This window comes from Ochotona curzoniae, unplaced genomic scaffold, assembly GCF_017591425.1.
Source record: "Ochotona curzoniae isolate NIBS_2020 unplaced genomic scaffold, NIBS_Ocur_1.0 contig_64, whole genome shotgun sequence".
NCBI lineage: Eukaryota > Metazoa > Chordata > Mammalia > Lagomorpha > Ochotonidae > Ochotona > Ochotona curzoniae.
This window is the reverse complement of record NW_024466502.1, coordinates 47857308-47869495: the sequence shown is the minus strand read 5'-3', so window position 1 is coordinate 47869495 and position 12188 is coordinate 47857308. Positions and strand designations below refer to the sequence as shown.

At 46.3% G+C, this 12188-nt stretch overlaps 1 protein-coding gene and 1 pseudogene across 3 annotated transcripts in view; one reads left to right on the top strand and one right to left on the bottom strand.

Annotated features, from left to right (window-relative positions):
- LOC121163726 (vacuolar protein-sorting-associated protein 36) overlaps positions 1 to 12188 on the bottom strand; it is a 30827-nt gene that overhangs the window by 16243 nt on the left and 2396 nt on the right. For all 3 annotated transcript variants that reach the window (XM_040991468.1, XM_040991470.1, XM_040991469.1), the window contains exons 2-3: positions 6301 to 6369; positions 2540 to 2610 (exon numbers count right to left, since the gene is read on the bottom strand). In XM_040991468.1, coding sequence (XP_040847402.1) covers positions 2540 to 2610; positions 6301 to 6369 — 140 coding nt within the window. The remainder of the gene's footprint in view (positions 1 to 2539; positions 2611 to 6300; positions 6370 to 12188) is intronic.
- On the top strand, positions 361 to 496 carry LOC121163728 (annotated as a pseudogene).

Below are 12188 nucleotides of genomic sequence, written 5' to 3'. Positions count from 1 at the left end.
GTTAAATCAGTGTGATAAAGTAACTGCTTAATGGGAAAAGTGGGAACTAAATAGAACATTTGAGAAAAGTTAAACCGGCATATTACAACGGAGTTGTTTTAAAAAGACCCTAATTTGAACGTAAATATTCTAAATCGTTTGTTATTCTGGTCCAGAGTAGAACACAGAAGATGAAAAATTCAATGATCTGCTATGCCCATACAGCTTTACATTCTAGAAATGATAAAGGGAAAACATAAGTAATAGGAATACCCTACTCTAAAAATCTATGGCTCACTGGGGCCTGCGCGAGGGATGCACCGGAGAGAGGCGGGAACCGGCAGCGCCACGACCCGCAGTGACAGTGTGAACTCTCCCGCCAGAAAAACATGAACAAGCAGAGCGACTCGGTTAACGGAAAGCGCCGAGATGACGGGCTTTCCGCTGCCACCCGCAAGCAGAGGGACTCGGGATCACGCGGCAAAAGCAGAAAAACGAGAAGGAGGAACCCAAGTAGCCTGTGGCTTCGTGTCCAACTCTCTTGCCATCCGCCTGAGTGCCTGCAGCCAGTCCCACCTGCTCGCGTGTCCTGCACTGCAGCGCTGATGGCATTTCCCTTGCCGCGAGTCTGTAGTGGGTCCCTGTTGTGCTTCATTGTCCTCAGGTAGCCTCTCCCCCCGCCACTCTGGGGAGGTTGCCTCTTCCCAGTGTTTTTTATTCCTGTAGGGGCACACTCCAAAGTATTAAAAGCAGCTTTATTTAAAAAAAAAAAAAAAGACCTATGGCTCATTGATCTATTTAAAATGTTGGTTGGTAGGCTATTGGTTGTGACGCAATGGGTTAAGCCATCAATTACAATGCCAGCATCCAATAGCAGTGAGCCAGTCCAAGTCCTGACTGTCCTTCTTATTATTCTTTTTTTTTAAAAAAAGATTTATCCATTTTTATTGGAAAGTCAGATTTACAGAGAAGTAAAGACAGAGAAATATCTTCCATCTGCTTTCCTACCCAAAATGGCTGCAATGGCCAGAGTTGAGTCAACTGGAAGTCAGGAGCCAGAGTCACCTCTGGTCTCCCATGTCGGTACAGGGTCCCAAGGATTTGGGTCATTCTCTACTGTTTTCCCAGGCCACAAGGAGGGAGCTGAACGGGAAGTGGAGCATCTGGGACATAAACCAACACTCACAGGGGATGCTGCACTTGGAGATAGAGGATTAGCCAGTTGAGCCACTGACCCAGCCTTCCCGCCTCCCCAGCCAACTCTCCCATCTCTGATCCAGGTTCATGCTAATGTGCCAGGGAAGGCAGAAGACAATGGTCCAAGTACTTAGGCCCCAGACACTGATGTGGGAGACCGAGATGGAATTCCTGGCTCCTTGCTTCAGCCTGCTCCAACCCCAGTTATACCATTTGGAGAGTAAACCAGTATAGATGGAAATTACTTCCTCATTCTCTCTCTCTCTCTCTCTCTCTCTCTGTCCGTTTCTCTCTGATATTCTGTCCTCCAAGTAAGTAAGTAAATAAATAAATCTCTTTTAGAAAGTAATGGTTATGGGCTGGCATTGTGTGTAACAGTTTAAGTTCCAGCTGCGCTACTTCCAGTCCAACTCCCTGTCAATGTGCCTGGGAAAGAAGCAGAAGACAACCCGAGTGCTTGGGCTCCTGCAATCACTTGGGAGATCCAAATGAAGCCTCTGGCTCCTGGCTTCAGCCTGGCCCAGCCCTAGCCATTGCAGCCATTTGGGGAATAAGCCAGTGGGTGGAACAACAATCTCTCTCACTCAGTTGCTCTCTCTCACCCTAACTCTGCTTTTCAAATAAATAATCAAATCTTTTTAAAAATTATTAGTTTACTTCATGTCAATAAGCAATCATTTACAGTATGTGTAATATTGTTGTTGAGGCCTGCATGCCACTTCCAGGGAAGTTCCATACTGTTTCACTCCCATTCAAGTGTTAAACCATGCTGCACGCTAGGCCTTTCAGAAAAACAACTCCATGCTAATATTCTTTGCTGACAAAATACTTCAAACATCAACACTCCAGTGCACGTCTAAACCCAAGTCTTTACAGCACAATGGCCACAGCTCCTGCTGCCTCTGGAATTACTGCAAATTTATGTTTATTATCTGGTCTAATAATTATCTGTCTCCTATTACCTATAAATGCCCCATTTTGTACAGTAACTAGCATGAAAAACTATCTAATCCCACTATCTAACTCAAACTTGAGAACTAAACTGGATGATCAGCCAAAAGTAAGAACAAAGCTATTTTTCTCAGATGGTTCACTTCTGACTTTATGTATGGAATGACAGACACGCAGACATGCAAAACATCTGTGGAAATACAAACAGTGACAGCGGGACTTGTGTATGTTAACCCAACAATAGTCAGTAAGCTTTAGTGCTTTACTGATGCTTTTACGGCTGACTTCAGACACCAAGGAAAAGAACATCCAAGAAAAGTTAGGTGGGAAAATAACCTTCAGAAGCCTTCCGACTATCAGTGGGACAGGAGGAGTTTTCTTGTGAATGAAGCCTGAGCCAGGCAGAGCTCACCTCTTCCCAATGCCAGCCGCTTGTTCCTCAATGAACACAATCTGAGAAAGAGGAATGGCCATGCAGCACTCCTAGGGTAGAGAACAAGAGCCACAACACTCGTCAGCGCAGCAGGTGCCATTTGACTGTAAGGTGCGTGATAAAAATAACCTTATTCTAGGGCCCGGCGCGGTGACGCAGTGGTTGGGGTCCTTGCCTTGCACGCCCGGGATCCCATATGGGAGCCGGTTCTATCCCGACAGCCCCGCTTCCCATCCAGCTCCCTGCCTGTGGCCTAGGAAAGCAGTCAAGGACGGCCCAAAGCTTTGGGACCCTGCACCCGCGTGGGAGAATCGGAAGAGGCTCCTGGCTTCGGATCGGCATAGCATCGGCCGTTGCAGCTCACTTAGGGAGTGAATCATCGGACGGAAAATCTTCCTCTCTGTCTCTCCTCTCTGTATATCCGCCTTTCCAGTAAAAAAATAATAAAAATAAATCTTTAAAGAAAATAACCTTATTCTATTCCCTGAAGGAGCTAAAAAATTAAATTAAATTAAAAAAAAAACACTGAGGAGTCATTTTTCTGTGTGTGGGAACACATTAAGTTAAAAAGTAGCTGTCACTACTTTGTGTTTATAGCAGGCATATTTTCTAAAAGCTATATTTACATGTAACATTTCCCCATATAGAAAAACAATAGGCAAATCAAAACAATTTTAAGAAGCACATTAATGGGTGATTTCTCTATGATTTTCCATACTTGACCCATACACACACATACACACAAGTTAATAGGAAATAATGTTGTGTCCCTTTATGAAAAACTATGTGATACATGCAATTTTCAAGTTACTGAATATAACTGGGGTATAACAGGTCTTAAGCATGTGTAAAAATTGGCCTCTTTATATGATATTCAAAAAGTTATGCTAAGATTTATCACGGTCAAAGGACAACTCGTCATCCCTCAAAAGCTGTCTTTCCTAGATGTCCATCACATGACCACCAGGGGAGTGAGTCTCAACCTTCACGGTTGAGGGGCTGGTGTTGCGGCAGCCATCACACTGCCACGTGTGACACCAGCATCCCGCATCAGAGCATCGGTGTGAGTCTCGGTTACTTCACTCCAATGCAGCGCTCTGCTAGCCTGCCTTGGAAAGCAACAGAGGATGGTCCCTCTGCGAGAACCACATGGAGTTCTGGGTTGTTGCATTTGGCCTGGTCCTGCTCTTGCTGTTGCAGCTACCTGGGAAATGAACCAGTATTTCTCCTCCTCTGAAACTCTGCATTTCAGATCCTAAAATAATACATAAATCTTTAAAAATATATATAAAATAGTTAAAACAACACCTCAGTGGTGGGCCTTTGACAATGGTTAGGATGCCGTCTAGGATACCAGCATCTCTTAGTGAATCCAGCTCTGCTTCCAGTTCCAGTTTCCTGCTCACGTACACCATGGGGGCAGTGGGGAATGGTTCAAGCAAATGAGTCCTGGCCACTCTTGTAGGTGATACAGACGGAGCTCTTCGTTCCTGCCTCTGGCTGTTACGAACCAATGAATAGAAGATGTCTTTTTTTCAAAATACAGATACATATTTTTTAAATCATAGAGTTAAATTTAAGGGGCCAGTACAATAGCATAGCAGGCAAAGCCAATATGTGCAGTGCCAGTACCCCCATATGGCTGCTGGTTAGAGTCCTGCCTGCTCCACTTCCAATTCCGCTCCCTGCTAGTATGCCTGGGAAACAGGAGAGAAAGGCCCAAGTACTTGGGCACCTGCACTTATGTGGGAAACCCAGAAGAAGCTCCTGGCTCCTTGCTTCACCTGGCTCAGTCACAGCCACTGTGGCCATTTAGGGAGTGAACCAGCAGATGGCAGACCTCTCTTATCTCGCTGTCACTCTATAACTCGGCCTTTCAAACAAATGAATAAATCTTTAAAAAAAATTAAAAGTTAACTATTTAAAACAGAAAAATATCATTGATAAAGCAGAGCAACAGAGAGAGAGGGAGGATGCCATATCTTCCATTTGCTGGTTCACTCCCCAGATGCAGGCGGCAGCCAGGACTGAGCCAGGACTGAGCCAGGACTGAGCCAGGACTGAGCCAGGTTGCAGTCAGAAGCGCAGAATTCTATCCTCATCTTCTGCAAGGGTAGCACTGGAGCTACCACCTACTGGCCTCCAGGATGCATTAGCAGGCGGCTGGATCCAAGGGCAAGAACCAAGAATCGAACCAGTGCTCTCACGTGGGATGTGAGCACTCCACGTGGTGGCTTACTCTGCAGTGTCACAATGCCTCCATTCAGTACAACATGCTCAGTGTGAACACTGATGTCCTATGCCGTAGGTCCCTTAGCATTCACTGACTCACCAAAGCAATGTCCAGTCCTATGAGTTCCATGCACGTTAAGTGTCCTGTATTCCAATTTTCATCTTTTATATCATATTTTCGCTGTGCTTTTTCTGTGTGTAATTATATTTAGATATACAAATACCACTACATTACAACTGCCCTCAGCATTCAGTAGAATAACATACTGCACAGACTTACAGCCTGGGAGCAGGTGGGAAGTAGGCTATCCAGTCACGGCTGTGGGTATGCAGCCCATGTGTGCACAACACAGCCTAACCATGCGTTTCTCAGAACCTACCCCTATGGTTAAACGAGGCAGAGAGTAAGCCAACATTAGTAATCTAAGACATTATCAAATAAGCAGTAATCATCCCAAAAGGGGCAAAAATTGGCTCTCAGAACAAAAAAACTCAAACACTGCAATGGTTGGTGGCCTTCCAAAAGGCCATAATAGAATATGTAGTTATCTGTGGGATTAAAATTTCATGGGAGAAGAAGTGACTAGGAAAATAAAAACATGAAAGAGACTTCATTTTACCAGCAACACAAAAATTACTATATCATACTTTTTAAGTTAAAGCTTTTTAGAATAAGGATATCAACTCTCTTCACATAACCCACTCTTATTTTGTGGTAATTTTAAAAAAAAAAAATGGAGAGCAGGGAGGGGGTTCTCTTCCTTGGTGACTCGAGGCAGAGCGCAGCGTTGAGGCAAAGCGGGTGTTTCTGCAGTTGCCACTCTGAGCCTCGACAGTAACGGTGGGCCAGGTTGTCTGAAGGATTCTTTGCCTCTCACAGGAGAATTATTCCTCGCCTGGAAGCAGGATGCTCGGGCGTGATGAAGCAATGTTTGATTAGTATTTTACAGGGGGCCAAGCACAATTCTCAAGCCAGTAACTACAGACTTTTCTGGATCTGACTGAGGGACAACACCCTCCCTCCTCTTTGTATTTCACTGAGTCCACACAGGACACATTCTTTGAAAAAAAGAAAAAAATGTTTTTTAAAATCATGACTTAAGGGAAAGAGAGAGAGAATGGGACAGATAGATTGCCATTCACTGGTTCATTCCCCAAATACCCATAACAGCCAGAGGGGGAATAGGGAGCTAGGAACTCAGCCCAGGTGTCCTGGGCAGGTGGCAGGAGCTCAGTGGTCAGGTCATCATCTGCCTTCTCCCACAGTGCCCATTAGCAGGGAACTGGAATCAGCAGCCAGAGCTGGGAATTGAACCCAAGTACTCTGATGTGGACTGCAAGTGGCCCACTTACAGCTAGACCAATCATCTGCCCCTCACTTGGCATCCTGAATAGCCAGGTATATGGCATCTACTGCTAGTCTTGCCAAGAGGAGGCCAAAATAGAAAAAGGAAAAACTTCAACGATTCAAAGCCCAGACAAGACAATGAAAACTGAATCTCACTTACATGATTTTTCTGATCTCTCCAAATCAGTCGATGTGTACTAAGAAGGAGGGTCCCAGCATCAAATTTTATCTAGAAAGATCATAACAAAATATTAATATTTCATCCAGTATTGTAGATCTACCATGCTACAAATTGTACAACACTAAATCACATAAACATTTTATATGTACATTTATCACAAATTAAAAACAACTAACAACACACTTCATAAGTCTAAGCTACAAATGCTGCTATAACTGGTTTAGGGAAAACTAAAAACAATCTAGAAGTGTAACAAGAGCTGAGCAGTTAATGAAGTAGCAGATTCACGCAAAGGTTAACGGAAGGATGGGCAGAGCCAGAAGCTTCCACCACCTTTTTCCGGGTCAACAGTCACATCTGTAAATGATGAACTCCAGTTCTTGGAAAACACCAGTAAAAACTGCTGGAGAATCAGGAAGGACTTCATGCCCAAATATGTAAGCTGAAGGGATTTTCTATGTGAACGATAACCTGGAAAGCTAATGTTGGAAGAATGAAGGAAGGCCTGTTAGGGTGTTGGGGGCTTCCTACCAGCTGTACAACAGAACAGCAGTGAGGCAACCCTGCCTGCATTGTTCACCCATCTGCTGGACATCCTTGTGTCCGTTCAGGCTGCAGGCCTGCCATTGGGAGTATCACACCCTTTGAGATAAAAGAGCCTGAAGCAGTGGTATCCCTGGGGTTGCTGGATTTGACAGGAGCTGTGCCATCTGCCAATTTCAATGAAAGTGACATTTACCCTGTGGAGGAATCACTTGCCCAAGCTGTGTCTGAACACACTCCAATGAATGTCAAAGACATGGAGAAGGTCTTGGCACTGGATGTGAACCAGTCCCTACAAGATAGCTATGCCTGAGCCAATACAAAGACAACTGGGAGGAGTGGAGAAGGATAACACAAGCTGACACCAATAGAGTTTTGTTTGCACAAGGACCAAAACAAGAAGCCTTTCTCAGGTTTCCTGGGAACCCCAACCATCCTGTAGAACACAGGTTACAGATGAGATTTTTTCAATAAGTATGCTGCTAAGAAAAGGGGCATCAGCCAGAAGGAACAAGTGTGTGTGATGACCCCTGGTGGCAGCAGAGGCATGGATCAGCACATAGCCACAAACGCCCTGGTAGCTGTAGGAAAGGTCACAAAGAGATGAGGTTATAGCCAACGACCATCAGTTGGGTAGTGCTTGAGTCACTTCTACAGGTCAGGACTGCTGGAAGGGCAGCAGCTGGGAACCAGGCCTGGCCAACTCATCAGGCCTTTGCCAAGGTCACCAACACAACCTTGACAACTTGGACTTGCATAAGAGATCTGTGCTAGCCCTCACAATACAGCCACAGGAGAATAACTGCATGTAGTAGGCAGTAAGGAACTATGGGCACACAGGAAGGGGTTCACCCAGAGTTCCCTGCTCCCCATCCCCACGTGACTGCTGCCTGCCAGCTCCCTGACAAACAGTGGCACCATGAGAATCTGCAGTTACATCCTTGTTGGCACACAGCATGGCATGCTGAGACCTCTGGGATAATCTGTCATGGAGCAAGCCGTGATCCAAGCAAGACGTCAACATAATGCAGACTCCCAGGATGTCTTCAACAAACTGGCAGGTGTGGGGATCACCGTCAGTATTCCAACTCACACTGGTTAAGGGAGAGGTCCCTGCATCCTATAGGAACGCGACCAATGTGGGAACAACCTGCCTAGTAGGCTGCACGCGGCGTGAAGGCCATCCAACCAGGGCTGGCCGCTGCTATGGCAGGGGATAAGCAGATGTGGAATCGGGCTGGACGGTGCTTTCAGATACCAAATTTAAGAGCTGGCAGGTTGACAAGCATGCAGCTCTAAGTGCTTGAGTCAAACAGCCTTCTAGCAGGAGTCACACCGCACCTGCTTAGAAAGGAAGGCACGTGGTCTGCTCTTGCAGATTGTCAACAAAATCCACTGATGGATCAAGAAAGTGTCCTGCTCCATCATGCGACTCTTGGATCATCAGAAATAACTTCACGTCAAGTTCTGTTTACAGCCCAACACACGCCCTGAAGAACGTTAGGTAAGAAGGACGAGACTGTGTGGCAGTTACGGACCTCTAAGACACAACTAACAAGGACAAAAAACAATCTGTAGTATACTACATACAATTTAACATGCAGGTAATGTATGCATGTATACACATCTATACGTAAGTAATAATAAAGTCTGAAAGACATACCCAGCACCACACTAACACTGAGACGTGTGAAGGAATAGGAGAAAAGCAGTAAGTAACACTACATATACTTCACTGTTCTTTCTACAGTTGTTCTTTTAATTTTCAAGTAACATTTAGAGACAGACACAACTACAATAATGGTCACGGGCAGAGATCTGATCAATGGCACTGAGAAAAATGAGTTGCCAGGTAGGAAAAAAAAACACTGGATTTGCTTCTAGCACAGTGCAGCAAAGTGCACATGGGCAGGGTGCATCATGTGTCAGGTCCTTCTGTGAAGAGAAGGGGACACAGAGCTCTTTCCACATGCACGCCCCGAGACTGGACCCGGGGCTGCCTGCAAGCACCAAGGGACGACCTTGAGGGCCCAAATCTGCCAGCACCTTGATCTTGCCCAGGGAACTGTGGGAAATAAACGACTGGCGTCCAAACTACCCAGTCCACAGTGCTGTTAAGGCAGCCCAAGCTAAGACACGCCCAGCATTGACGTCCACCCAGCTCCAGCTCCTGACTCCAGCTCCCTGCTGCTGCAGACCCCGGGGCCACGCATGACAAGGACCTGGGCTCCCACCTCCCCCGTGGAAGGTCTGGGCTGAGCTCCTGGCTCTAGGTTCACCCCGCAAGTCCAACCCCACAACTCTGGGCATTTGGGAAGCTCTCTCTCTCTCTCTCTCCCCCTCTCCTTTCCCCTGCTCTTTCTAGCAAATAAATAAAACAAAAATAGAGCTAAAATACATCAACTAAATTACCAATTGAACATCATTATGTCATTCTTTACAAAATCACAAATTATATACACAGTTTATGCTTAACATATTACAAAATATTCTTGAGGTTAATAGTATGTTTCAAATAATACATACAAACTTATGCAAATTCTCTCTCACACACACACACACACTGTGCCAAAGGCAACTGCTTAACACAATCACTGATTATTCCAGTGTCTTCCATTTTATTATTTTTCTAATAAAACAAATGCATCTCAGGCACACACAACCTTCTGTAAATCTGAAATGCGTACACATTATTTTTTGTTAAATCGGGCACATGAACACATGGGTAAACAATATCACGTAACAGGCAAAGCTGCTGCATATAACGCCCATCCCATCCAAGCGTCAGGTCAAGTCCCGACGACTCTGCTTCCAATCCAGCTCCCTGCTTATGCTCCTGGGAGGGCAGTGGCGGACGGCCCGCTGTTCACCAGAGGCCTGAGGAAGCTCCTGGCTCCGGTCTGGCCCAGCCTTGGCCGTTGTGGCTACTTGGAGAGTGAATCAGCAGGTGTTAGACCCCTCTCGGTCTCGCTCTTTGTAACTCTGCCTTTCAGATAAATAAAATAGAACTTTTTCAAAAATTCAAACACACATAAGTACATGTGTCAATAATGTCCTTGAATAATAAATAAGCCATATACTTTTGACATAATTCTTTATCAGAATAAGGTTTATTACTTATATATTAACATGTATTCAATAATATGGCTAATGAACTGTAATGATGAGAGCTACTGACGCATTTAGCTTAAATACACTCACTGAGAGATTATTCCCTCCCAACACTTAATGCATCAAAGAAAACCCTCAGGGCTTCCATGTTTTCCTCCAAATGAGATGTAAAACACAGACATTCCCTGCACCCAGTTCACAGTCTGATTTCAAATCATTTTTTTCTTCAAAATCAAGCAACAGAATTTAAGATGTTTTAGGGGTGGGCATTTACAAACCTGGCAGTTCTGATGCCCAAGCCTCACAGCAAAGCTGCTTTTCTACCAGCTCCGCGTCCTCACTCCAGCTTCCTGCGAACACAGCCTGCGCAGGCAGCAGCATGGCTCCAGTGGCCGGGTTCCTGCCACCCGCCCCTCCTGCTCCCACCCTGGCCTCACCGGCCATCTGCAGACACTGGGGAGGGGAACCAGCAGCTGGCAGGTCGCTCCCTATCTCTGCCTCTCAAATAAACAAGTCATCTTTTACTCTCCCTTTCCAAAGGCATACAGGCTATTAACTGGAGAGTACATGGCGCTGTACTGAGAATAAGGGTTCTCATTAAGAAACTTGTGCTTTATCTTAGTGAAATCCAAGCCCAAGGATGTAAATTTCACGTTGAAACCACAGTACCTTCCATTGCCATGTGGATGAACACTGGGGCAGACGCAACACACTGCTGCTACGGCTGGAGATTGTGTAATGGCCCCCTGCAGGGTTCCAGCCATTCTGCTGTAGACCTGATGGACAAGCTACAGCTGGCTGGCTTCTTTCTACCACTAGGATGAGCTTTAGCTACTTAAAAATTTGCCAAACTTAGGCAATCACTGAACAAGCCACCTTTTTTTTTTAATTTTTTCACAGTTCTTGTTATAAAATAAAAAACAAAATCATTCCTAACCCAGCAGTTTACACACACAGAGAAGTGTCCTTACGCACGTACACCCCTCAGCAATGAGACCGTGATATTTATAGCTTCACAGCTTTTTTCACTGAGCAATCTATCATTAGCAATCGCCATGCTAATTAGGGCGTGTGGTAATGTAATTAACCCGTCTCTACAGCAGGCTTCCCTGTGTCCGATGGTCACCCACTGGATCCAGTGCTGAGAGGAACATCTAAATGTAGTTATTGTTACACATCCCTGAATCTTTCCCAAGGGTAAATTCCGCAAAGTGAAACAGCTGACAGGGAACGAACACTTTTGTGAATCTACTGGCAGAGGCTGCCAACTCGCCCCCTGACGCATTACTAATCTTCTTAGCATTGTTTCATAATTAGCTGAGGCGAGAGAAGTGGCTGTGCATGGAAACAAATGGCCTGTCTACACTGCTGAATACCACACATTATGCAGGCACGACTGGCCCAGGGAAGCTGTGCCTGCATAGACAAGCAGGCACATACTGATTGGCACCTGAGCGTGACCAGGCCACCGGATCTGCTTGTGCGACCTCAGCCGTGGACCCTCGGTCCCAGTCCCCACATCTTTGGGCTAAGTCGCTGTTTTAAATGTTTCGTCAAGCATCTGGCGGGGTGACTGGTCTCTGCTGATGTGTTACAGCCCCAGGAACAACTGTCCCACCTCCCCTGCTCCACTCTCAGGCTAAGTCATGCTGTCTCATCAACATATTCAGCTCATATACCTGCTGAGCGGAGTGAATGACATCAGAAACATAAAGCATCTGGTCAAGGCGGCTACTTCAATCATTCAGTTCTTAAAGAACGGGTTTTCCACGCACAGTGAGCCAGAAGGCATGCTGTCTGTCAGGGAGAGCGCTGGGACGCAAAGCCCACGAAGGCTTCGTGTTCCCCACAGCCGGCCCTACGCCGAGGTGGCCAGCAAGGCCCTCGGTGCAGGAGGCTGGCTTGAGCAGAGCTGGACAGCAACGCACAGGCTGCCAGGGCCTGCGGCTTCACAGCACTCCCCCGGGAACCAGGCTGACCCTCGCCCTCCCCAGGGACAGCTCAGCAAGTGGCCGAGTGTGTCGGCCTCTCCCTTGAAGAGCTCCAATCCCTGGGGGGTCGGTGCAATGGCAAGCACGTCAGTCCGGCGCTGGCACCCCTTATGTGCATCGGTTTGTGTCCTGGCACTTCCAGTTCCCATCCAGCTTGCTGCTAATGGCCTGGGAAAGCAGTAGAGAATGGCCCACCCAGAAGAGGCTCCTGGCTTCAGATCA